The sequence below is a fragment of the Dufourea novaeangliae genome, unplaced genomic scaffold (assembly GCF_001272555.1).
Source record: "Dufourea novaeangliae isolate 0120121106 unplaced genomic scaffold, ASM127255v1 scaffold8, whole genome shotgun sequence".
NCBI lineage: Eukaryota > Metazoa > Arthropoda > Insecta > Hymenoptera > Halictidae > Dufourea > Dufourea novaeangliae.
Genome location: NW_015373923.1, coordinates 8,733,162 through 8,760,709, shown reverse-complemented (window position 1 = coordinate 8,760,709; position 27,548 = coordinate 8,733,162). Strand labels below are relative to the sequence as shown.

Below are 27,548 nucleotides of genomic sequence, written 5' to 3'. Positions count from 1 at the left end.
TTTAGTCCTGGACACACTACTTAGACAAACATAAGATAGTGTGGAACTCCGATACACGATGCATAGAAACTTTCAAGCATTTCAAAATAGTCACTATATTTTTTTCATCTACAGTCTACCAATATAAGAAAAACTAAATAGTTAGCATTCCACTTATTGTCTGCGTTCTCCAAATGTGTGATCTACAGCAAGTGCAAAAAGTATCTGCATATGCTTACCGAATCTTTAAAAATTAACTTCGATTGCAGTAAGTTTTCAAACAATGTATTCTTCAGCATTCTAAATTCTTTTATCTCTTTCAATATACAGACTAGGGCATAAAATGTCACTTAAAATTTATAATAAACCAAAGCAAAGATTGTGGGACAAACTAACGATCATAGGAGTATTGTCTCATTTTATATACGATTGGTACCAGTTTTGCAGGAATCGATACTTCATAATGAAATCAAACTGCACGACATTTAGTGCACCAGACTGTAGTTGGTATAGTAGTAATATACGTGCAAATACCTTTTGCCACGGGTGTACATTTGGGGTATTACGAAGCGAGGCACAGGCGTGTGTGTTCGTTGTGGTCACTTGAGACTCGAGAAGCACGTTGTTCGCCAAAAAGTATGTAGGTCGCGAAAACGTGTTCTTCGTGTGTGTGTATTGTGTGTGTGTTGATCACGCAATCAAAGTTGCGTTTAATCGCAATTTTCTTTATTTTTCTCCCTCGTTCAAAAGATCAGTACGAAGAGCAACTTCTTCCTAATGCTACTTGTTCTCAGATCCTAGATCGTTTACATCGGGCTGCGATCACGCTTCCAGAGTTTCGTTCAGTGGTTCTTGCACAATTTCTGTGACACAGTGTTTACGTAGCCAAATGTGTGTCCTTTTTTGCAGAATTGTAACGTGTGACGAGCTACACAAGGTGTTCATCTTCGGCAACGTTTTTTTTTTCTTTATAGCGTATATAATATGCTCCTTTAAAATTAACTTCTTTACCGTTAACACGATTGGCAAATACATATATATATTTACATTCACTATCTACAATTGTATCTACACATCAACAAACGGTTAGCTTAACATTTTTCTCGTGGTGTCGTGTATGTTTCTATCATTTCTGTGGTATTTCATCTTCGTCCGTTTTCGACGACGTGATTCCCTTCCTTCGTACGCGTTATCATAATCATCATAATTATTTATCATCCGTTTATGACATTATTTCAATCGAAAAATCTCATCCGTATCCATTCATCCTTTGCCACATTCTCACTTTTTCTTTCTATCTCCCTCTCTCTCTTCTGTTTCGTTTCGTATGCGATGTATCACATCCGACCACGTGGTGGTCGTGATTCTCGCGACTAGTTCCAAGCGACGATCGACGAATTACAATTAAAATTGAAAAAGAAAAACAAATCATCGTCGTCGATCCTTCTAACCCTCAACGACACGCGATCAATTGAAATCAGCATTAATGGTTCATTCAACAAAACACGTACATGCGTGTGTTTATGTGTATATATAAAAAAATAAAATAAATACAACTTATAATAGAAAAACAAATAGGACAGCTAAACGATAATCGATAAATTGTTATAGTCCAGTGGGTCAACTTTCTGGCGTCTGACGTTGTAACATCACATCATCGCCATCATTCTTTCGATTTCCTTAGTATTCATCGTCTCCCAGCTCTCCTCCCTCTTCTCCATCGAGGGAGAAGAGAATGCATTCAAGATCACAAAAATTCTTCTCCTTAGACACTGACAGTCTCATATGATTTTTCGGTTGGTATCCATCGGTACCGATCCAGCCAGCCGGTTATACTTAAACCTGTTAATCGATTTAATCTCCTCTGGTAATTGTCTCTTAGAAATTCTAGTCTTCCTGTAATCTCTCCTGGGGACGATTAACCTCTACGAGACTGTCGAGTTCAGGTCAAATTAGGCTGCGGCGAGGGCGTAGTCCTTGACAACATTCTGTACAAGGTGGCTGTGTCCTATATGAACGCCCAGCATTCCAGTGTCTTCACCACGAAGTCCTCGCGTGGCGCCAGCGGTTCGTTACCGTACGTACTGCAGGACTGCGTTCTGCCTTGGTACAAGTCACCGTCTAACCACAGTCCAAACTTGCCACTAGAAAAACAAAAAATGATCTGTCAGTTAATACAAATGTGAACAGCAACTATTCTAAAAGGTACAACGATTTACTAGTAGCTACAGTTACTCCTCAGCTTTTAACTCTAAGAAGTAAAACAGTATTGTATTATACATTGCTTTCAAGTTCCAAGTTCAAATATACGAATAAACAAATTAATTATGTATGATGACTTGGGCAACGTGTAATTTTTATAAAATTAAGAAACATATAAATGATAGTGTTGACCAGTTTCTGGATTCTGAGACGTTGATATAATGGCGAGAATTTGTAAACCTATGCGTGAATTAATAATACAGTTTTTGACTTAGGAATTCATAATTTGTATGTTGAGCAATCATTTCAGTAGTTCCTACCTCCTGTTACCATTTATACATAACCCGTATAAAAGTACTTTACAACAGAGAAGTCAACTATGTTAAATAGTAATATGGTGTCTCATGTATTTTAATGTCAAATAAATCAGATTTATATCTTATCCATGAACTGAAGAATTCTAGGAGAATACTTACTCTCCAGCTCCGATGGCAAGACTCTCATTGTTACCCTTGATAAAGTACATGTTATCCCCCGTCCAGTTGAATGCTTGGAACCTGGGTGAGAACCTGAAGAGTAGGGACTCACCGGTCCCGTAAAAGTGGTCACTGACGTGCAAAGCGCAGGAGGTCAACGCGCCAAATACCTGTAACCATAGACAGCAACGATTCGTACTTTAATCACACTGAACAATATAAAATATATTTCAATTCTGTTATGTACCTAACAACACAGTCATGCAACTCTAGCAAATAATAAATTCTTTTCCCTTTATCATGAACAATTTCTCAATGTTTAACGGAACTCTAAAGTTTTGGATTTTCTAAAAGCTCTGAAGGTTTCATAATCTAATTATTTCATAAAAATGGCAGGGTTATTGTAAAAGCCTATATCTATGTAGGATTCTACATTCTATGTGTGCCACTATATTGAGCCACAGACCAGTAGGTATTAACAAAAGTGGAGTGTACAATCTGCTTTACTAACATCTACTGGACTATACAGTCCACTTTTACTAACATCTACTGGTCCCTGACTGGCTCTGCTACACTATACGTGTCTCATTTACAATTTCCTAGTTTGAATTTCAAAGAGTTTCTTGAATAATGAACTTACATTGCCTTCAGTGTCCTCGATGACCAACAGAATGGGACTTTCTATCTTGGCCATCTTCCTGTACATGCTGTTTAGACTGAATCCATGTTGGCTGGTGCTGAAGACGAGTGTCCACAGGTAACCCTCTGCTCTGGCAGGCAAATGCCGGCACAGTTGTTCTCTGTGGTCATCGCTCAGGATTTCTGTGTTGCCCACCAGGTCTGGCACAATGATTTCATTGTCTAGGGAGACTGCACTGTTGGCGTAGAGGGCTCGCCTGAGCTCCTCGCTCATAGACAGTACCTGTAAACGGCGAAGTAGATAATTAGTATCCGGAATATCAAGGATAGAAATAGATTTAGGAGATATTACAGAAATGGAGTTTAGAAGTTTAGGAGTTTACTGAGTTCATCGTACTGTCACAAGTTCTTGTGAGCCTGTGTATCAAGTAGTAGAGAAAATCTATAGCCTGAGAACACTAAAGTTCCAGGTGTTCTTAATGAGGGGCTTAGTGAAAGAGGGGCACATGCCACAATACAGTAAATTTACACGAGAACTACTTGTTAATGGTAGGAAAAACTAAAAACCGATGTAGATGTGGCATGTGCGTCATTAAGCTCCTCAATTGTCTAATCCATTTTTGGAATACATTCACTTGTCAGCTTGTTGCTGTATAGGATGTTTCATATAAGGTGGACAATAACTGCAGGACCGTAATAAATATTTGTCTTGTGAATTCTTGTTGGGTTACTGTGAGTGACTGTACACAATACTTCTCAGATAGCATATGACGCCTTTAAGACGCCCATTTTACGGCTGTTCTAGGTCTAAAGCGCCTTTAAGTCATCTTCAAGGCGTAATTGATCGTCATGTGCTATCTGGGTTTATTCTGGTCTATGTATTGTTATTATTTCATTATACTCTAATAAGGTCAGATCAATAACACACGCATAACTCAACTCCTTGCCCTACATGACAAATTCCTTCCTGAAGTTATGTCTCCATATTATGAAGCAATATTGTTGAAGATTCAGTTTGTTTAATTTAGTATCACATCTGTCATAAGACGATATACTCAGTGATCCCATTCAATAATTCACAGGACTCTTTTTTTTATTATTGAAGGTAAGGGGGGTTGCTATAAAGGATCCATCGGTCTCTAAACCTATTTCTAGATCTAACACAGCTAACACACACTACAGGTGTGGCATTCAAGTGTCGTGTTTTAACTGTTGTTCTGTAATGTTCGTATGTCTCCCTGATCAGGGGTGTCGTTGAATATGTATAAGAAGAAGACCGTGTGTCCTTCTTTCGCGTGGTCTCTTCCATATTAATGGTGCTGACTAATTATGCTCATCTTACGCCGAACCCCTTGACCTTTCTTTCGAATCGAGTCAACACAGAGGATTACGTAAACGGCTCGTTTTACAATACAACGTTGTCCGGGAGAATTGAAACCAACCTCTCGAAGCTTGAATTTTTATAACTAAATTGCGTTGTGGCTAACAAGTGGATACCCGACTAATCGCTTTTCCACGTTTTATCGTATATCTCTTCGACTGTATAAAGAGTAATTCTATGGAATTTACTTCTCACAGAGAAACCGACAATTTTATGAAAAATAATAAAAATCAGGTTTCGCGAGTAGTCGAAAGAATTCATTTTTGCTGTGACTAATATGAGTGACAGTTAATGCTCGATTAATCGGTCATGCCACGACCACGCTGTTATCTGGTTTAATGACACAAGATGTGAGCGCGGTGAATCCACTTATGCGCACCTGCCTAGAACGATAATATCATGCCGATTCGTCTCCCGCGGGATCACGAGTCACGTGCCGCCCCTGTTGCTTCGTTACGGCTTTGCATCTCGTCCATTAATATTATGAAATTTACATAACAGAGCTCAGCAGAGTCACGTAAGCGGTGCGTGAGGAGCAACGGGGATTTTCCTTTCGAATGGCATGGCGCCGTTTTCACTTAAGGAGGAACACCCACCACTGAGAAACTTAAACAAAATCGAATTTTAAAAAATGCATTTTCTTAAAGTTTGACTCTTCAGAAACACGATCTGAAAATTTCGAATCGATATTCGAAGAATTTACAAAGATACAGTGGATTTGGTTACATAAATAATTTCAAGTGAAACTTTAAACGCATTTTTCTTGAAACGATATTTTTCTAACGGGTACGACAATCCTGTCAATTTCTATTCAATCGACTTGAAATTTTGACAAGATTCTTAAAACAAGATTGCCTTCAGGTGCACGTACGGATTTTGTGATCGAAAATAAATTATTTGAAATACACTCGAGAAACTGTCTTCTTGTTGCGGATTTTCAAATCTTTGTTTTCTAAAGTGCGCCATTTTTACAAAAGTAAGGTTTTTTTAAAAATCCGTACGTGTAACTGAAACTAATGTCATACAGTTTATAAAAAAGTTTTTACATTTGATTTCAGAGTTGTTGTTCCAAAATTGCCAACGTTTTTTGTAAGTGCTCTAGAAGATTAATCTTAAGATTTGTGCTTGTTCTCCTATTAATTTTGGAAACTGTAAATTATTCCTGAGAAAGATTCTTAAAAAATGCTTATCTTTTCGGCCGTCACAGTGGTGTTCCTCCTTAATTAGTGGAAATGCCACCTTTTTGTAATGCGTTAGAAAGTCACGAAATTTATTTTTTTTTACACTGAAATTCCATTTATCGTTTCATAACTTGAGTAACGATAAATGTGAAAAATAAAAGAGGGTTATTCTATCGTAGGTAGAGGCTATCGATGATTTATTCATTAGTAAACAGAGAACGATTGGGAAACATCCTGGATTGTTAATCTGGGAATGAGGGTCGCAACAGTTAATGTGTAAGAAATTAATATACTGCAACTTATGACTTTATACGAAGCTTCGATTACAAACTTGCAGCGCGATTTCCATGAATGAAGGTTTCAATCAGCAGAATCTCGAAAACAATTCAAGGATTACGTGTTTATTAATATCACTGTCGCCACGGCAGTACTTCCAGGAAATTATATTTTTTCTTCTAGTAGAAAAAGGTTTACGGAATCGACTGAATATGTTAAATGAACCTGTAATCCTTCGATTCGAATGTACTGTTATTGTTAATTAGTTACTGACCAGCGTAATTGTACGTATACACTGTGATCTACATAGTTCCCTCCTTATAACGCAAAAATCGATTCACTGTGATTCGACGTTGCAGAAATTTTTCAATGGTAAAATCTCGATGGAATTTGCACGGCCAAAGTACGACGTTTCGTTGATACTCAGAAGAAAATACGTAATTCGCCAAAAAAAAAACATTGTGTAATGCAGATAATAAACGCGCCGGTCCAATTTAGCGGTCGTTTATCGCGATTACTCAATAAACCGTAAAAATCCCTCATTATAAAATTGTCTTCAATTCACGCGAGCCTTGAACGGTAGCGTCTCACGTTTCGAATATATGGCGGATGCAATTTCTTCGAGTCTTTAAAAACGTCGGACATTACAAACTTCATTCATAATTAACATAATCAGAGTTTCATTTCTAAAAAATCATGAAAACAAACCGTATTATCTGTTTGGAAAAATTTAGAAACCTAAACTGAAGTATAAAAACCTGTTACTATTTAGATCATATACGGTATACGAGTGTGTCGAACACCATAACCTGAAAACCCTAATGGCAGTTTATCAAATTCTTTGTTACGTTTTTCATTAGACAGGATCCTGCATAGGTACATTAAACTTTTTTAATACCCATTATTGTTAAGAGTTTCGAAAAATGTGTATCTGCATAAACATAAATTCAAAGCGTACCTCGAACTAACGAGGTGGCGCCATTTTGTCTAATTCGCACGTCATCCTAGAGCCGGGCGCTATCCTCTCCGTGCTCATCAGTTTTTTTTCTTCGCAAATATTTGATCAATAACGGTATCCGTTGACAAACAGGAGAGTGTTTATTACATGCACGCGGTCAGCCGAGTGTTAAGAGCATCTATTCCAGCTAACCACCGTTCGCAGTCGATTCTCACGCTCGCGAGAGGCGATCCAGCATCCAGCCGCCGTTATTGGCTGATCTCCCTTTCACGGGGGACGATAATCAGCGATCTTTTTCGCGCGTATTTACAAACAAGTCGCGTTCACCCGGGTTTTTACGCCGATACACATCAATCCCGCCGAGGTCGCGTCAATTAAATCGACGGTGGGGTCTCGAGGAAAAACTGACAGTCGAGTTAACTCGTCTTAGCCAAAGTTGGGCACAATTATTAATCGAATAATATATGGCGAAAAGTAGCAGTATCTTTCGAACGATTGTCATTCTGACCTTTAAACTGTTAATAAGAATGAATAATTGTCTGCCACGTGTCTACTCTTTTATAAGAAGTATTATATTAGTATAAAAATTGGAATTTTCATGTTTAATTGATTACCAATGGCGGAGTAAGCTTTCAAAATCTTTTATTCATTATTCGAAACTTTGTATTTAGATAATGAATGCGTCCATCTCTGGTCTGAGCTCGAAGGAACATTTAAAGTATTATTGCAAAATGGACAGTTCTCTATTTTATTATCGAAAAATTCAGAATAATTAACGTTACAATTATTATTCCGTTTCAAGTACGTTACTCGAAGCAATTAGAGGATCGCTACTGCGGTCCTGTTGCGCCAATCAAATTAAAGAAAACTGATGCCGCAGGTTTGACTGATTAACACCGTTTTCCATACGATAGCAACGTTCAGATTTCTTTTCGTCAAAAAGAGAAACTATCTTCAACAGCAATCACTTTGGACGCCTCTACAGACACAGCGTTTATAAAAATGTTTTAGCCCCTCAGGTCCAAGAAACAGATCAACCTCCATCGCCCATACGTAGATATTATATTAGCTTATAGCATAACAAATGTCATGTCCAAATTTTGGACTTTCAAGGATTCTGACTTACTTCGCGACAAATACTTTCAACAGAAATAAGATTCATCTCTGAATCGATCTACTCTTGCCAACGAGTTACAAGCCTTTCTCGATGCTGTATTTAACGGTTTCAAGATGGCTGACATAAAACTCACTGGAAAACGACATTCACTATGCGAGTAATCTGATACTTCACGTTTCCTAAAGAATATGAACGGTATACAGCCTCCTCTCGATTATCGTCCAGAACTCGGGTCTGTATCGGGACAATAATCATATAGGGAGAAATGCTTCAGACCCTCGTAAATTAATTTTTTGTCCGAAGCCCGAGCCGTGACAACAAAAGCAAAGGGGCAACAAATTGTGCCCCCCCCCCCCAAGTGGTGGGGATAACGCCTGGACAATAAACCTGTAAACCAAGCCAGACGATAATCGAAAGGAGGCTGTAATATTATCAGTTCCTAAGCTTCACCAAAGATACAATTGATCCACCATCAAAAACCTTCTTATTGATTTCAATTGCGATCACCAGAAAGAAACGTGCAAGACGCCACGCATATCGCCGATTGAGCAGCTGTCTTGTCATCGCGTAAACAAACACGCGGAACGTTATCTTCCGTCCACGTTTCGAAAAATAAACCTACAATCTACGGTGTTTGTCTTGTCTTGGGAACACAAAAGAAAGAAAAAGAAAAACGGATCACGAGGGGAACGAACCGAGCTGATATGTTACCAGACGTGCAACGAGAGACAATGCAACAAGTGTCCTCCGAAGCGTGTCCACGCATCGGTTCGTATCAAAACAGCCTCCTTGACCCGTAACACCCCGAGCCCAGCTATCTGCACTTTCACGGCAAGGGATCGTAGCTTGGAACGGCGTATCAATCGCTGGACCGAAGAATAGAGATACCGCGCGCGACGATAACGGGAGGGGTTCCCGCGTTTAGAATACAAATATCCTAGTAAACAATAAACAGCACGCTCGACGACGCGCGACGTCGTATCTGCCGAGTCAGGAGCATTATTTAAATGAGTTTTTATTCAAATCATTGATATATTATGGATTATTAATTTATAAATAATTATTTTCCATTTGGAGGTTCAAATGAATAAACCAGTAATGGTTATTTGTTATTTGAGAATAATGGAAAGTGTTTAAAATAAAATTATTTGTCATTTGCAAATGTAATTTTCGTTATTATTTGTGAATTATTATCTGTTACTTATTGTTTATCGGGAATTAAAGAAATTTGTTTTGCCAACTGTTCTCGGTGACGATTTCAATGTAATCGTTTGAAAAGCTTTGAATTTAGACAGAGAACATTTAGCTGACCGTTTGGAAGTTTCGATCTATTCATTGCCGCTAGAAGCTCTGTAGAATCCATGGTAAATTGAATCTTTAGTTTACAGGAAATCATCGATGAGTGTTCGAAGGCTCCTCGGCACTGACAAGGAGAGGTCTCCAAGTATAACGATGACTTTTTAATGAGGTTCAGCACCACGATAGAGCTTGGAATTCTAAAGCCAATGATATTTGTTTCAGTCGCATATGGCCATTAGTTTATGAAATATTTAATGTTCAGTGCCGTGGAGCCTCCCAACATTCATCGAGGAGTTACTGTACTTCGTAAGATTACAATAATTTGCGGACTACTTTCGATTATTGTCTGGCTTGTTCTACACGATTATTGTCCACGTTATCCCCACCATTTGGAGGGGGGGGGGCGTGGCACCTGTCAAGCGTATACTTTGTTACTCCTCCGCTTTCGCTGGCGAGAGTCGGGTTTCGGGCAAAAAACAAATTTACGAGGGTCTGAAGCATTTTTCTTTATAAGATTATTGTCCCTTCGCGGACCCCAGTTTGGGACAATAATCGAGAGGAATCTGTATTACGAATAACTAATGCTTCGGAACGCGTCACAGTGAGTAATCCTGAAGAACCCCCACCTATTTTAGTGGACAACTATTTTACTGTTGAAAACAGACAAGAGAATTCCAAAAATTATTTATTTCTTACCTAATGTCGAATAACAAAAAGAACCTCTCATTTTCAAATAAGAAATAATAAATAAATTATTCGCAGTTTTGTAAAACTAAAAAAAGCTCAGTTATTATATTCACAATTAAAATCCTATTTCTATTATTTATCACAAATCCTTAAAATAGAAATTCGCCCAGCTAAAGTCTGCCGTTGACGTCGCGAATTCAGACGAATATCGGTTAATTCGCTCGTATAACAACGACCCATTGTGCGGTGGATTCTGCGGTCGACATCGTTCAGACGAGTTTTCCGTCGAAATCTGTGTTGAGTACGAGGAAACGCATCGAAGGATGAATAACATTCCAGAAGAGTGACGGGCTCACGTCAACGACGGACACGTGCCATCGAAAACCAGTCGGGGAATTGGGTTGGGTAGGAGAAACGGTTACACGCGCGTGATGGGTGGAAAAATTAAAAAAAAAAAAAAAACGACCGTTGGAACACTTCTCCGCGCGGACATCGCGAAGCCTCGCGGTGACTGTACACGAAGCTGGAAGTTATTTTTGTGGTATTTTAAAGAGAGAAAAAAAAAACGTAGTTTCGGACCGTCACACCATTTGCATACTCGCATAAACTGTTCCTGGGCTGTGTGTACCATTTCTGGCGGATATCTGATGCATTATGCAATCGCCGAGAATAAATCGTGTTGCAGCTTTTTGTTGACTTAGGTTCGTTCGAGCGAATAAAGGATTGGGTAGGGGTTCGATATTTACATGTAGGAGTATTTGCCACGGAAACGTTGTGCTGAAGGAATTCCGTGACTCGTGGTAGGGAATCGGGTGTCCGCCGATCTCCAATCGTATCCTGAACCGTGAAGGTTTTTAAGTAATTGTGCGAGATCGAGGAATTGGACAATATTTTGAAACGGAGAAATTTCGATCGGGAGGGATCATGGTTCAGACAGATTCGAGTCACACAAGTATTCGTATCTTCGCAATTCTTGAATTCGAATGATTAATATTCTTTAAAAACATACATTCTGAATTGTTTATCAATAAGGGTATATTGTGAGGTTAAGACCAAGTAGACGCACTCCTATTTCATTAACTTCTCGTGAAATCTTCTTTCTACTTTCTGTTAACATTTGGCTTTCTAAATATGTTTAAGGTGCAGCTTTGTTAATCCTATGTACTCAGTTATTCCTAGTATCCTGACTAAATTTTCAGTACTAAACGTCTCTCGTCGGAAATTCCGAGTGCAATGGATTAATAATCAGTGCTACAACCGTGTCTATTTCTAAACTTTCACTACTTCGAGTGAACAACGATCGTTTGAACACTTGCAAGTATTCTAGTCTCCGTCAAGATATAGCGAGGGTCGAGATATTCATTTAAGAGGTCGAAATATTCATTTAAGAGGTCAAAATATTTATTTAAGAGGTCGAAATATCAATTTAAGACATCGAAATGGGAGACAAGACGTTCGAGCGACGTTTAGTGACGTCAATTCAAATTCAAAATATTTCTGACGTTTTTATTTTATTGCCAACAGGAGGCGAAAAGATAAAGTTTCTTTTTTTAAATATTCGAATTGTTAATCAGAATTTACAGTTACCTCTCCTAGTAAATGAACTATGGGTAGCCGACAGCTTTTTCAGTTTTATCGTACGACAAACGTTGCAAGCTACACAACGGCACTGTGCTAAGAGTGCCCAAATGTAGCTATACGTTCAATACGTGTCGCCACTCAACGCGATAATTGACGACCACGCTATATCTTGAGGTGTACTGTACGTCCAAGTTTAGTGATGGGCGATACAGTATCGATATTTAGTATGACGATATATACCAGTATCCATACATAACCTATAAATATTCAAATTTCGATAGAATCGTTGTATTTGCTTCCCATAAAGTTTGCGATTGGTCGATTTCCTTTCCACACTGTTACCTGAGAATCTGCCTTATTAAATATCAGCTTAAATAAATTATTTTCATTTTTGGATTTTACTACTCCTAATTTAATTGCAATTATCGATACCGATAATACCGACATTTTATTCCCGATATACATGTGTGTATTGATACTCTGGGTATCAATATGTATCGATATCAGATATCGATACAATTCAAGTTTCAAGCATTCGAACGACTCGGAGTTTACAGTTTTCGAGCACGCGCTTTTTAAAGCCTCGAAAGGACGCCGACACGGTTGTTATTCCGTTCCACCTGATGGTGCAAGTGCAAATACTGAGTCATTATCCGCGACAGATTGTTTTCGTTGGCTGATCATCGCCACGTATGCGATTCCCATTTGAAATTCAGATTTTCTACGGCCAATCCTCTTATCGACCCCCCACCCCCCTGTCCCATCGCGCGCGTGGGCCAGCCGATGGCATAACAAGATTTCTCTGGCAAGAAGTTGAGCCATGCGTTCTCTCCCGGCCACGACACACGATAACCGAGGTCGTGGCAGCAATCGAGATGCAGACCGACAAACAAAAAGAAAAAAAGAACGCATTAAACGAAGTGTTTATGCGAACGTAAGGTCGTTATGATGCTACCTCTTGCTCGACCATTCATTAGCAATTAAATACAGAACAGCAAAGGCGCACGATACTGTATACATTATACAGCACTGAATTAGAAAATCGGTTTACCCACGCTTGTTGTCGAACGAGATGATATCCTTAGAAGGGGTAGATTACCTTGATGTGTGTAAAAAACTACTGAATTTTCTGAGAATTTATCTTAAAGTAACAAAAACACTCGTTTGGATTAAATAAATTTCAATAAAAATAGAGATTTGTGTGAATAGTAAGTAAACATTTTTTTGTCAATGTTTCTGTAAAAACACATTTGATGTGTATGGTTATACATAGATGACGGTGTACGGTGATTTCTGATCAGCAGGTTTTTGAGACAAAATTTCGGACATAGTATGTTGAATAAATTTAATTTGCCTATCGTCCGACGTGGGATTTTGTAGTTTGGTTGAAAAATAACAAAATGACGCTCACTTTTCTAAGAAAATGACCCTTTATTTAAACACGAGTCGAATAAAAATTCAAAATATCGAAAAAACTTGGATTTATTTAATATACCATTTTTAAATTTTCATTTCAAAAATGTATTCATCAGAAATCACGTAAATACGTCCACCATCCGGTTGTACACACCATGATATAGTTTCGATTGTCATACAGTAAATCATCAATGAGTGCTCAAAGGCTCCTCAGTACTGAACATTAAATATTTCATAAACCAATGGTCATATGTGGCTGAAACAAATGTCATTGGTTTCAGAATTCCGAACTCTATCACTATGCTAAACCTAATTAAAAAATCAGCGTTACACTGAAAGGCCTCTCCTTGTCAGTGTTGAGGAGCCTTCGAACACTCACCGATGATTTACTGTATTTGTTGAGAAAGAAAAATTGAAAACTATTGTACATACTGTTCATACATATCTTTATCAACAAAATTTTGATCAAATTGTGTTTTTGTCATTTAGAAAACAATTCGCAAAAGATGCGATATTTTCTTAACACATCAATGTGGTTTAACCCCTTGAGAGATTCTAGCAGAAAAGTGCAAGTAAGTAATTTGTGTACAACGCGATATTTTTATAATATTATGTAAACTGAAAATTCAGAATATTTATTAATTGTTATACTAACGTTTAGTTTAAGAAACTAATGTATGCGCACGAATGTGCCGAATGTATTGTGACTGATTAAAGTACACTTACAACCCGATAAGTTACAGTTGTGGATTGAGAAATATTTTCTGGCTACCGCTGTAGCGTTACACGTTACTCAACATTCGATTAGAGTTTAATCATCGCGTTACACAAGTGTTGCCTGTAATCAAATTTCATTATCTCACCGAAAGCATCCTCGACGAATGCTGTAGCAGATAGCCAAGCGTCGGACAGGGATCGGCGATCATGATGAATACGAAACTGTTCTCCGGGGTCGAACGCCTTTACGACTACAGACACTTGAAATTCGAGTTTCGATGTCTTCGTTAACAGAATTCACGAATCTAATTACTACACTAATATCAAACACTTTCCCGGTGCCCAGGAACTTTTCGAGGGAGTTTCCGTAAACTTCGCGTGGACCATTGATAGCCCACACTAAAAAATGTGCGATAAAGCGTTCACAACAAGTATTACAATATAGTATAGGATAAACCAACCAGTAATTGACTGCATACCAGTGAATGACCATTAGGCAAAAACATGAAAAATATAAATTTTAAAATTATTAAATATTTATAAATTGGGTGTAGTTGCACTTTTCCCAAATTTTTCGTTTGGCGTATTTAGCAAACATTAATAAGTACAATTCTTATTCAAAATATTTCAGAAATGTAGCAGTCATTTACTGGGCTTTTACACGTTACTTCATTCAATATTTTCACCAACTTTGAAGACCTGTACATCTTGGTTAAATAAAAAAAAACGGTACCTACAGTTTTTTACTTTTAGTAAGAGCTAGGTGGACTACAAAACGAACACAAGATGTTTCACTTTCCGGTGTAACGAAAAAAAACGTTCCCCTGTTAAAATATAAGAACCTTTATCTATCACGAACAAATATTCCCGTGATTTTCGATCCGATCAATTCGACGAACCGCACTGAACTGACAGTCGATGGAGACCATTCGCGAATCGATGTGTCTTCGACACGACCATCGGAATAGTTCGTCAAGAAATAGTACAAAAAGAAAAACAGAGTTGGCTTCCTACCCTTCTCTCCCGTTTAATGTCAAGTACAGACGAATTCCGCCGGGTATTTCGAAGGTATTCACGGCGTCCCCGAGGGTATTCATTCGCGATCGGCCTTCGACGGTGGCAACGATGATACGGTAGTAAGTCGCGAGAAACGGCTATAGAAGGCCCGTTTCCGCTGATTTTTTTCTTTTGCTTTTCATCGTTGTAAAACCCTCGTCCTTAATTTCGAATTCCATGGAAACGCGGGAGGCGAGACTACGGTAATTGGACGAAGAGAGAGAAAGAAACGCAAGAAACCCGGAACAAACAATTTTTTTTTGTCGAAGTAAATACAAGACAACGAACAGATAAAGAATTCAGGTACCTTAATATGCTCACGGTGGATGTTAGTGCGTAAAATGACAATAAAGTATTATAAGTTTCAAATTCAGAACTGCCTCCCTTTCTCCGCATGCCGTTTAATGCATTAACCCTCAATTTTCACACTGGATTTAATTGACCCAGCATTTGACTTTGAAGTAAATATCTTTGAGGCATCATTAAAAATGGTACTACTGGTACTGGTAGTAGTTCAAATATACTAAAAATATTTTTTCCAGAATTTTGTTTCTTTATCAAGCATGTATTTTTAAACACGATTGAACTTTCCATGTTAATTTTTAACCATGAAAATATAATTTATAATGTTCAAACTTCGCCTCAGAACTTTTTGCAACTTAATTTAAAAAATAGTTGTTAAACGATAGCTGATTGTATATTGGGTCAAATTGGCCCAGTGTGACATCTACGTTTGAAACACGAGGTGTGACAACAGAGGGTTAAAGACACATCCCGAGTTAACTGGTTTTCGATTTTACGTAAAATGTCATTTATTTCGAGCTAACTCAGGTATTCGTGTGACCGAACGTTCCGTTTTTGTCTTCCCGAATGTAGTCGGACAATAAATATTGAATTTCTTTTTTAAACGTCCCATATTACCATTTTGAGTACGAACGAGTTATCTCGGGTATGAGATTTTGTTATTTTCGGAGAGGCGATATTTTTTAAACTAAGAACTTTTCTGCTGTTCTAGTCATGACAAATGATTGGAAATATTATTCTCTGACTAAATCGATAACAAAAAGAAATGTAGGTGATTTTTTGGTTAAATTTTTGTAAAATAAATCGATTCTTAAGGGGTTAATTTATGTGTTGGAGGCCGATCAATATTAACCATACAACAATTTCTATGCTAATAACCGTCGCGATTTCTTCTTGAGATTAATATTATATCCGACTTGCGGCCGATACTACATTAAATGGGTAGAAAAAGTCTACATATTTTTGAATTAATTAACAGAAACTGGTAAGCACCGACTATTTTTCAAAGCAAAGATACACGTGTTTCTTGACTGCGAGTTAATAATTTTTCTTGAACAACTCTGTTCACTTTATATTTGTATACGAAATATAATGGAGTGAACGGAATTCTGTTTATGGTATTACGACAGAGTTTTGATGTTGAAGAAAAAGTAGTGTCGCTGTATACGACTATAAATAGAGAATAGTTATGGAGTATTTACTGAAGGACGTTTTCCTTCGTTATCAACTATTTGCATTACAGATTTTGCTCGCCGCGGGATACCTCTTCCGTTCAATTAGAATATCAATATGACGCAGTACATACCTAGTCGAGAAGAGTCTGTCGCCGATCATCAGTGTTAAAAAAAGGAAACCATGAATCGGAGAAACGTGTGGGAATATCTCGATCAGTATAAGTGACTGCAGAAGTTCAAGGGAAGTAACTTCCAAGTGTTCGAAAATCGAACGAAGGCTCGGGAAAAATTGAAGGGACAATTTTGATCGAATGATTAATTTGGTCCAACATTGATTCAACATTGATTCAACATTGATTCAACATTGGTCCAACATTGGTCCAACATTGGTCCAACATTGATCCAAAGCTGATCTAACATCGATCCAAAGTTGTCCCAATACTGACCCAACGTCGTCAAATGATCGAAATCTATTTTCTCGATTAAAACCATCGAAGATCAACAGAGCACAAGAATTCTTAAAATCAAATAAAATGATAGACAATTTATCGAATAAAATCGTTTTACGCTATTTCCAACTGTTATTCCTTACTGGAGTCCTGCTATGAAATTAAATACCATTTGATTCCAATTCCTTTTCGTGATCATTACCCACCAGCATTAGATAATAAATTTCACTGAATTTTTTCACCAGCATAATCAGCAAAATTCAATAATTTACCCGGTTTACATATTACCATTCGATTCTAATTAACGATCAAACATTTCCACAGCCGAGGTCGATCAAAACAACGGACAAAGAAGCTGAACGAGTGTTTGAACAGAAATCAGTGACCAAAAGCTTCTTAGCGTTTAACATAATGAACACCTTCGGTACACCAGAAACGCATTATCATTCGCTGTTAAGGTAATACAAACAAACGGATTATACGGATCATACAACGGATTAACTATTACGTGATTCACGTGACAGAACGAGATTCTCTCGCGGGGGAAAAGAAACTCGATAAATGATCGCCACCGTGTTGTCTACGACGCTCAGGCACGTTAATTACCGACGTTAATTAAAGCAAACAGACAATCACACCGATCAGAAATGGGACGACAGAACTGCGCCTTGTTACGGTAATTACAGTTCGACTAAAAAAAGAATTACGGGAACTGTGGTCGATCTCACATGCGTCCAAAAAATGTATTGGTAAAAATAGTGTGTAAAAAGTATGTATGCACATTGGTTCTTTTTTAAAACTTTGATTTAAAAAACATTTAAACCCACAAAGTTTAATAATTGTATAGACTGAAATACAGTGGGTAAAAAAAGTATTCGCAGATCCTTTAAAACAGAACAACTTTTTAAAAATTGAACTAAGTGAATTTATATAGTTGAAATATATTAATAAATATAGAGCTTATACTAGAAAGTAGAATTGGTTGTTACAGCTTCACTAAACAGATCACAAATGCTTTTTTACAGTGATTGTAACGTTTAACTCTTTCGTTTTCTTATTCATTTCTTTTCAGGAGAGCATAATTCCAACTTTAGTTTATACAATATGTATTGACGAAAACGAATACAAGACAAAAAAAAAAGTACTTTCCCATTTTCAATCGATTAAACATGGAAATTCAAACTTTTATAGTAAAAGAATGCTTCTTGAATGACTAGACACTTGGTAAATAATTCTTTAGTTTCGGTAACAGTTTAAAGGTCAGCGATGCCGGTCTTAGATAGATATTGCTGCTTTTCACTATATATTAGGTCATGAAGTTCATGCCGAGTTTTATACCAACGTTTGGATCGATATTTCAAACCTGCCTTAAAGTTTCATAAGATCGAATGAAGTTCGTGCTGCGATGCGTTTATAGTGCATTTCACAGTGTTTCTTTTCACGGTCAGGACCATCGAATAAGCAAAGTAATTTTTTCATCGTGACAACGCTAAACCTCGTGTGATAAAAAATGCTCGAAACAAAAAATTATAAATTTCCTCGAGAAATTTTACTACACCTATTTAATTATTTCGACAGGCACCCATCGGATTATTGTCTATTTCGGACACTACAGCACTTTATAATTTGTAGAAAATTCGAAAACGTGAACGAATTGAAAAAACAGAACTGAACAATATTCTAATGAAAAACTAAACAAGTTTTATACCGACGGCATAATGACTCTACCAAAAGAAAAAACGTGGGAAAAAGTTGTGTAACGAAAAAACAATTACGATTTATTCAGAAAAATTTAACGATGTGTTCGAAATAGTGATCTAAGTTTCTAATGACTATCAGATATGGGCAAATTTTATTTGAAATGAAAATAAAAAATAATTATTTGAAATGATTTATTTCGGAACTTTATTTTCAAAACTGTCATTTGAAGATTTGTTCAGTTATTTTTGCATTTCAAATTTAACAAAAGAAATAATACTCAAAATAATATGCAACAAAAGATTTTATTTTAAGAAATGCTTACAGCAATTGGCTTTAAACAGAATCCGCTCTTCAAAAAGCTCATCCGTGAGAGATTTTTGCTTCGGTCCATCTAATATTGTCGCGAAATAAAATAACTGTTCCATTGGTATGGAAGATGGAAGAGGAATGTTAGCCTTCAGAAAAATGTCAATAAATCAAACTAAAACCTAGTCACCTGATACAATTTCGAAGAACAATTTCACAATTATTTCTAATAATTATTTTAAATGATTAGAAAATAAAATAACATGTTCTTTGAAATAATATTCCAAATAATATCAGTTGACAAATACCCAAGTTTGAATAACCCAATATTATTCGAATAAAATTGTGCCCAACTCTGATAGCCATAAATCCATAAAAGTGACTGGCTATAAATTGTGGCGATTTTCCAACGATAAAGCGCCGCTGCAATGTTCTACACGGCGATTCCCCGGCCTTTTCCGGAAACGCACCTGAACCGGAGCGACGTATTGGTCCGCGGAAAATTGGTCGCGGGCCAGTCTTTAAAAGGCGCGCGAATCGATCTCAAGAGCGCACGTCGGCTTCAAGGAGATCAGGAAATTGGAACGCGATCGACGGTCGACTGCAGCTGATGGTAAAATGATCTCCATTTTCTTGGTGTTCCACGAAATTTCGTGGTTATTTATGGGCGTGCTTTCGGACGTTTATGCGTTTCTGGGAAAACATTCGAAATACAAGACACATCAACATGGTTCCGAAGTCTTTGTACTGTCAGCAATTGATAGATGAAACATGGCTTTTTTTAGGTCCAGGTTTCTGGAAGTTCGAATACACAATTTACTTATGAGCCCCCTGGCGATTTTTATGTATTTATACTGGATGAATGTGTTAGCCCCTTAAGGACCAGCTCTGTAATATATATTACGTTTATTGTGTAAGATCATAAAATTATACTTTCGTAATATTAAGGTCACTAAAATATTCTTCCGTACTACTCGCGTATTGTATTTATATTATTGTATTGTTTTATGTGAATATCCTTGTCTTTCTTCGTTTCTTTCTAGATGATTTAATTCTATCTTGTTTTACAATCTTCTCGAAAACTAGTGTCTGATACGAGTTTATGAACATTTATATATATAATAAAATAATGAAATAAAAGAAGAAAGTTTAGCAGACGATTGAGGGGTTAACGTTTATAATCCAACATTCAAATATGCAGCGTTATAATTAGTCTGTGGATGTTTATGCAAATTTACAATTTTGGACACTGATACAGAAAAAACATTTCCCGCCAAAATTCTCGATTGATGTTAATAGAGACTTGACAGCAGTCGTTTCAGAAAGATCTAATATTCACCGATTTCTGGAAAATCTTACGGCTTTTCTTCGCCCCTAGGAAACTCTATCTAGCTCACCTGTCCAATTAACGATCGATTATAAACCAGTCGGAACACTTCTCTGTTTCCTCCGAGGAAGACAATGGGCTTCGAGCAAACTGTTCAGATACACCGAGTTTCCTCGGCTCGCTTAATTTTAACCCCGCCAGTGGCAATATGGCCGGGCGGTGAATTGAAACGCGTCCAAGTCGGGGAGGGTGTAGACAGGTGCCAAACCCGAGCGTTGGAAACGCACAGGCGTTTCACGATCCGCCATTATCTGTCACGGTTTCGACGGAGATTAATGCTTGACGCGCGTGAACTAGACCGTAATTTGTATTTAAAGAATCGCATGGAACACACGTTACCTTGAGACCGTTTAAAAAAACTGGTGAAGCCGACAGTCTTTTGATTACCAGAAAAATCAGATTTGGCAAAATAATAGTGAATTATTTATTGGTAGGTACAATTAGTACAGGCCTAGCTATGGGTGACAAATGAATTTCCAATTTTTTCATAATAAAATAAATGTAATTAACTTCATAAGCGGGGGAAGGAATACGAGTCTCATGAACCTCTATATTTAACCCTTTAACGCCCAGACCCTTAAATCCTCATTTCAAAATTATGAGGCTTATATAAATGTTGTATCTTTTGTTTTGAAGTCGAAAATATCCATAGTAAACAGACCTATTGCTTTTTCAACTTTTTAAATTTATTTTTGGAGGGAACGCTTAATTTTCTCAATTGAAAACGTGGAGATCTATTTCACATCAGTGAAACCACGGGTCTTTGATGACAAAAGTTACATATTACCCGCCGATAGTATTTGATGCACTTTTAGAATGTGCGTTGCACCGGCGCAACACTGAGATTTAAAGGCTTAAGTGCACCGAATGGTGTATTTTCATCAACAAATATAGCTCGCTGTACGTGCAATTACCTGCAGTATCGTTACAAAGAACAACTGTGACAATTTAAACAAGACAAAAAACGCACACACACACACACGGTGTCCCTCTTAGTGCCATTTATTTACAAGCGATGGGAACATTTGCACAAACCTAACAATACGTGTGACACCTTTTTCCCGTTATTCAAGCGCGTATATACGTAGTGTATCGGTCGCGGTTGAAACGTCGACGATCGGTTGTCGTTACGCAACACATGTATCGGAGATTAGCCGAGTTCGAACGATCGACGCCGGTGGTATCGGACGGTCGAGCGCAGCCAGATTCTGTGAAAGGTGGACCTAGGCGCGGCCAAGGACCGGTTGCAAACGTAAACAACTGCGAGCCGCGACGTCGACATTTTTCTAGTGCCTATTACACGTGCTGTGGTTGTGAACTGGTGATGGGTGATACAGTATCGATATTTCGAATATCGATACGTTTCAATTCAAATATCGATATTTCGAATATAGTTACGTTTCAATTCAAATATCGATAATTTGTATCGATACGTTTCAATTCAAATATCGATAATTTGTATCGATATTTAATGCGACGATATATTCCAGTATCGATACTTAACGCATAAATATCAAAATTTCGATAAGATTGCTGCGTTGACCGTAACGTAACGGGTCGTAAGGAAAATGAACCAATCGCGAGCTTTCCATAAAGTTTGTAATTGGTCGATTTCCTTTCCACACTGTTACCTAAGAATCTGCCTTAGTAAATGTCTGCTTAAATAAATGATTTATTTTCATTTCTGGATTTTAATTACTTGTAATTTAATTGCAAGCATCGATACCGGTAATGTCGATAATTTATTCCACATATACATACGTGTGTATCGATACTTTTAGTGTTAATATATATCGATATAAAATATCGATACAATTTAAATGTATCGCTATCACTAGTGTGAACCAATCACGGACTTGTATGTTATAATACTAGGCTAATACTCTCATTTCGCTTACATAAAATGTCCTTAAGAAGTATTGTACTAAAAGTATTTCATTCTGCACATGCGGAGAAGCAATGATTAATAATAATTTAGTGTGGTATATAATATAGAAGTCTGCGAAACCAATGTACACATGTGTGTTCAGGTGAACAGTTTCCCGCGACGCGACATAAGTTTCATATTTTTTAGTTTCATAAAATGACATGGGGCTGATGCTACATTGCATTAGTTTGTATAACGTTATTCTAAACATTTTGCGTGCGATAACCTATCGGTAGGTGACATCATCTAATGATACACTCTGGTCAAGCCGTCCTGAACGTGTTTAAACTAGGGCTGTTACGAATATTCGAATTATTCGAATACTCAAATCGTAGTAGAATTCGAATATTTGGAGTATTCGAAATATTCCGAGTATTTGAAATGTTTTGAATATTCGAAATATTCCGACTATCCGAAGTATTTGAAGCGATTGAATTTTTTTATTGTAATAAATAGGAGTCGGAACATATATTTTTTTACACTTTACCGTGATATTCTTTTCATATTGGCCTTTACAATTATTTGTTTTTTAAACGATAAATGTAGGTACTTCGTACTACATATTCGAATAGTACGAAGTATTCGAATTCTTCGATTAAATTATTCAAATATCCGAATACTTACAGTTCTAATTTAAACCTCAATCAATGGACGGGACAGACCCTCTGTTTCCTCAATTCCAATCGTACGGTCCACCCACGTTTTCGACACGTGAGCCACGCTATAAGTGGACACCCCTTGATAGATGTCAGTCTCAGTTAACCCTCTATTAGTTCCGTATCCCTCTCGTGTGCATAGAGGTATGAGTTTTTCTTTTTTTTCTTTACGTAAATACATCTTTATACGCGTTGGGCAATGAGTGTGACTGACACGTTCAAGCGCCAGGCTGATGTCGATAACCTTTATTTGAGTTTTTTTTCCTTGAGAATGACACGATGGTTGTTTACAAATCTTGGGAAATTTTACAAGATACGTTACGAGGAAAATGCAAAACAAAAGGTGGGTGGGACAGCGCTGTGCCATTCACCGATGACGTGTTAAAGATATTTTAAGAGCGACTTTCTGCAGTCTGGAAAAATTGTCTTTCTTGTTCGTAAACGAAATTGACCACGATGAAAAAGATAACGGTTTCTGTACTTTAATAAACAAAAGATTGGACAAAATAAAATCATACATTTTTTGTGTCACTTCGATTTAGATCATTTCAATACCTCAAGTGCTCGACGTAAATATTACCTATGTATTATACTTGGCTACTGCTCGCTCGTTCAATGAAAATGTCAAATACTGGCGCATATCTATTCAGTACTCGGCTCATGTTTTATACTATTAGAACCGCTTCGAGCTGGGAAAATCTCTGAGCTGTAGTTTTCCGTCCATGGGGTCTGTTTAAGCTCTAATTTATTTTAGGGGAATGTACCTTCTTCGGTTGCTGCAAGAGCAATCGTCACAGAGGGGAAAAAAGTCAGCTAAAAGGACCACGTGTCGTAAATTGAGCTGTATGGTAAGGGATTGGTAGAAACAGGATATTCAGCTCGAGTGTCTGAATTAAATCCTACCGATCAAATATTATTATTTACGTTTTCCTCTGTAACGTTACATTTACGTATTTCGTATTGCAAATGGTGAACATTTTTATTAACACGTTGACCCTCTACGAAATCGTGCAACTATACATTTAGTACCCTTGTAATTCTATTGTCATTTCCAAAGTCATAACTTGGACTCTAAACAAAAAACTGCTTTCCAATAACGAAACGATCATAGCTTGAAAAATCTGATTTGACTATAGTTCACGAGATTTCAAAAAAATCGAAAGTATAAATACTATTTCTACCGTTTTTGAAAAAGATATTTAACCTATGAGGTATTCTTAAGATTATTGATTCAGTAGTCAACGAACAAGAATGTGATTCCTTGAAAAAAAATAAGAACTCTTCTGGCTTTAGGCATACAATGGGTTCAATAAATGCTCGTTTTTTCATACAAAGAACATACGGTCTACGTGAGAATCTTTACGAGCATCGATACGACGGTCGATCTACTGAAAACACAATTCATCGAGAAACAAAACTCCTCTGGTTTCAAACATACAATAGGTTTGTTAAATGCTAGTATCCTTAGAAAAAGAACACACAGTCCTCGAGAGAATATTTACAAGCGTCGATACAACAGTCGATTCATTCGAAAACGTAATTTCCCAAGAAAGAAAAAACTACTTTGGCTTTACGCGCGTAACGGACTCGATACGTGTTCGTTCCGTTTACCCTCTTAGTACCCACAAGCCAAAATATCGACTCCCCGCTTTTTGCCACAAACACCATGAGTCGATTTTTCAACTTATAAATTCTGCTACAGAAAATAACGAAAGTATACAACCAACATATATTATAACACAAGATACAATTCACCATAAAATACAAAAAAAAGGGTAGTTACTATCATTTTTAGAAAAACTGTGTTAGTTTTAGTAAATATTTTCAAGAATTCATATATTCCTAGAGGTATTTACAGAGGTATTTCTAGATGGTAGACTAAAGAATTGTAAGATACTAAAAGGGTTAAAGAGAATCTACGAGAATCTTTTTAAATGTCGCACCAGCAATCACACACAGCGTGTTCAGACCATGACCTTCCAAGAAAGTGAATTCCTCACGTTCGAGGTGGTGTCGATAAAACAGAGGCCACTCCGAGGAATTGTTGAATATTCACGTGCATCGCGCGCGATAATTGTCGAAAAATCAGTTATACATAAATCGGTACGAAAGAACGAAAAGACAAGATATTTACCTTCGTCCTCTGTTTCAGGTACTTTGAGAGCTTTGCGATGGTTTTCGGGATCTTTGGCTTCGGCATTTTGACTAGATTCATTCGCGGTCGACCCACAAATAAAACAACTTCTCTTCTTCGACTCTGTCCTCTTTCTCTCTCTCTCGTTTACTGTTCCGCTCGCTCTAGCGCGAACCACTTTTACATTACGCTCCGCGTTTTAACGCCGCGTACCTCTCCGCGAAACTTTCTAGAAGCTAGATAGAACGGTCGAAATACTCGCGGTTAATAACAGCGCATACGCCTGGGCATATATATATCGTGCAAAGTTGTCGCGGTTATGCACACACTTGGCACGAGGAGAAGCCTCTTGGAAACTACACGGAAAACGGGCGTCCTGGGCTCAGATCGCAGTCAAAAGGATCAGTATTTCTTTCGAGATCACAGGGTAACACACCCTCTTTATAACAAATTTGTTACAAAAAAAAAAAAGGAATTTAAAACGAAGAATTAGGTATCACAGTTTTAACGACACACCTAGGATTAATATGAAGTTAATTGGAATCTTGTTCACCGGAAGAATAAAGCAAATTTGTTCATTCAGGTATAAAGATGATCGAGTCTATATATGCTCGCTGGATGCGTTTAAATGTGGACTGAAGACCGTTTCTCGAAGAGATATATATGTAATATATATCATAAACACCGTGTAAGTTCGACTAGAGTACAGTTTTCGATCGATCGCCTTCGGGGCGTGTGTGCACGCCGCTTCACTTCGCCGAGGACTGAAGCAACACTGAAGCTTCGCGGTTAACGGGGTGAGTCTAATACGCGACTCGCAGCACTAGGGCGAAAGGAGCAGCGGGGTGGGGATAGGGCGTACCGGGTGCACCGACGCGCAGCCGGTACCGCGCAACACGTGGTCCATAGACGGCCGCCGTGCGTGTATCGCGCGATGTGGAGCAAGTCGGTGCACATGAAATGCGTTTTTCCAAATGAAACTTTAAGGAGTCTTGCCCCTGGGAAGCCATGAAAATTTGTCATTTTTTGGGTATTTTTTTTCAGTGAACGCAATGTTCAACATAAATGAAGTGTTGTCTATTTATTAATAGACTTATTGAGAGTATAAATTCAAATGTATATATATATATACATAATAAGTGTATTAATAAATAGATAACACTTCATTTATGTTGAACATTTCGGTCACTGAAATAAATTGCCCGAAAAATGAAATTTTTCAAGGCTTCACAGTGGCAAGACCTCTTAATTAATTTTCTGACCGTTCTTCTTGATTCATTCTCGTATTTTTACTTGGTTTAAGAGCTCTGCCCGACTTCAAGGGCTCGTATTTCCAACGTGTGACTTTTGACCCCTACCTCGAGGTGGAGGGAACAGGGTGGGACGCGTGAGGAGAAACGAGAGCGCGCTCGGATTTGTTAGAGGATTTTTCGTTCATTTTGTACTGATTGGTAAGCATTTGCCCTAACATTGAAGAAAAATTTACTTTTCATTTTGAACAATACTTCAGGGAATTTGCAATAAGTAATCACGGATTTTGCTTGTTTGCGTAGCGTTTAATCGCGAATCATAGTGGATACATTACGTCTATCATAGAAGATACTTTATATTCTTCCATGCTTTCCAGTTTCGTTGTTTTCAGTACTAAATAATAATTATCTAAAGCACGAAAGACGAGATGGACCTGTCAGTCTATCCCCGTAGATATTTGACACCCCTCCGCGCTTCTTAATTTTTTATTATCCTTTAACAAATTGTAAACGACAGTTAAGATCTCTTTCGAATAGTACAAAATTTTCACGACCTACATTGCTCTGACAACTGTACTCACGATGTTCAAAGAAATTCGATGCTCGTTGGACAAAGATCCGAAGCTTTTTACGGATCTGCCTCGAGCGGTACGTGACCGAGTGGCAACGTGCATACAGTCACGTTCGCTCAGAGTGCAACGAAAATCACTCTGGTCACGGCGAATGCCAATCTATCTTTCGCTGAATTTCCATCGGGCATTAACCCATTAAGGACCAAGCAGTGAAATAATACAATTTTTTATCCTTTCCAAAATTACATATCCACGTGGAAAATGAAATACAAACGAAGAAATTATTAAACAAATCCCTGAAATTCCTTTTTAGAACCATAATGTGTATTAACAAACAGTATTGTTATAATACAATACAAAATATAGTATTGTGATAATACATAATGTAAATTGCCTAAAAAATAGTACTTGACGAAGCGAATTTTTGATTCGTGTATTTTTTCTTCCTTTTAGTAACAAAAGTAGTTGAAAATTTATGTCGGAAACTGCAAGTTTCAGTTCAAACAGCCACCATTTGGTAAAATATTGATATTTTCAAAATCGGTTTCGGTGAATACTAGTTCCTTTTGTCTACTTTAATATAAAATTGAAAAAACTTGTTTCAGATAGAAGCCCACAGAAATATATCTGGCACCGTAGATGGTGTTTTGATGAACCGTGTTATAATTAAATGGCAACCATGTTCTTCTGTTGATAAATATATAACTCAGTTTTGCAGAAATT

General features: G+C 37.5%; 1 protein-coding gene across 5 annotated transcripts in view; it reads right to left on the bottom strand.

The window, feature by feature from the left end:
• Positions 1-549: 549 nt before the first annotated feature.
• LOC107194957 (oxidation resistance protein 1) overlaps positions 550-27,548 on the bottom strand; it is a 137,400-nt gene continuing 110,401 nt past the window's right edge. For all 5 annotated transcript variants that reach the window (XM_015584671.1, XM_015584672.1, XM_015584674.1 and 2 more), the window contains 3 exons: positions 3,298-3,579; positions 2,658-2,827; positions 550-2,123 (listed from right to left, as the gene is read on the bottom strand). In XM_015584671.1, coding sequence (XP_015440157.1) covers positions 1,988-2,123; positions 2,658-2,827; positions 3,298-3,579 — 588 coding nt within the window. In that variant the 3' untranslated portion in view covers positions 550-1,987. The remainder of the gene's footprint in view (positions 2,124-2,657; positions 2,828-3,297; positions 3,580-27,548) is intronic.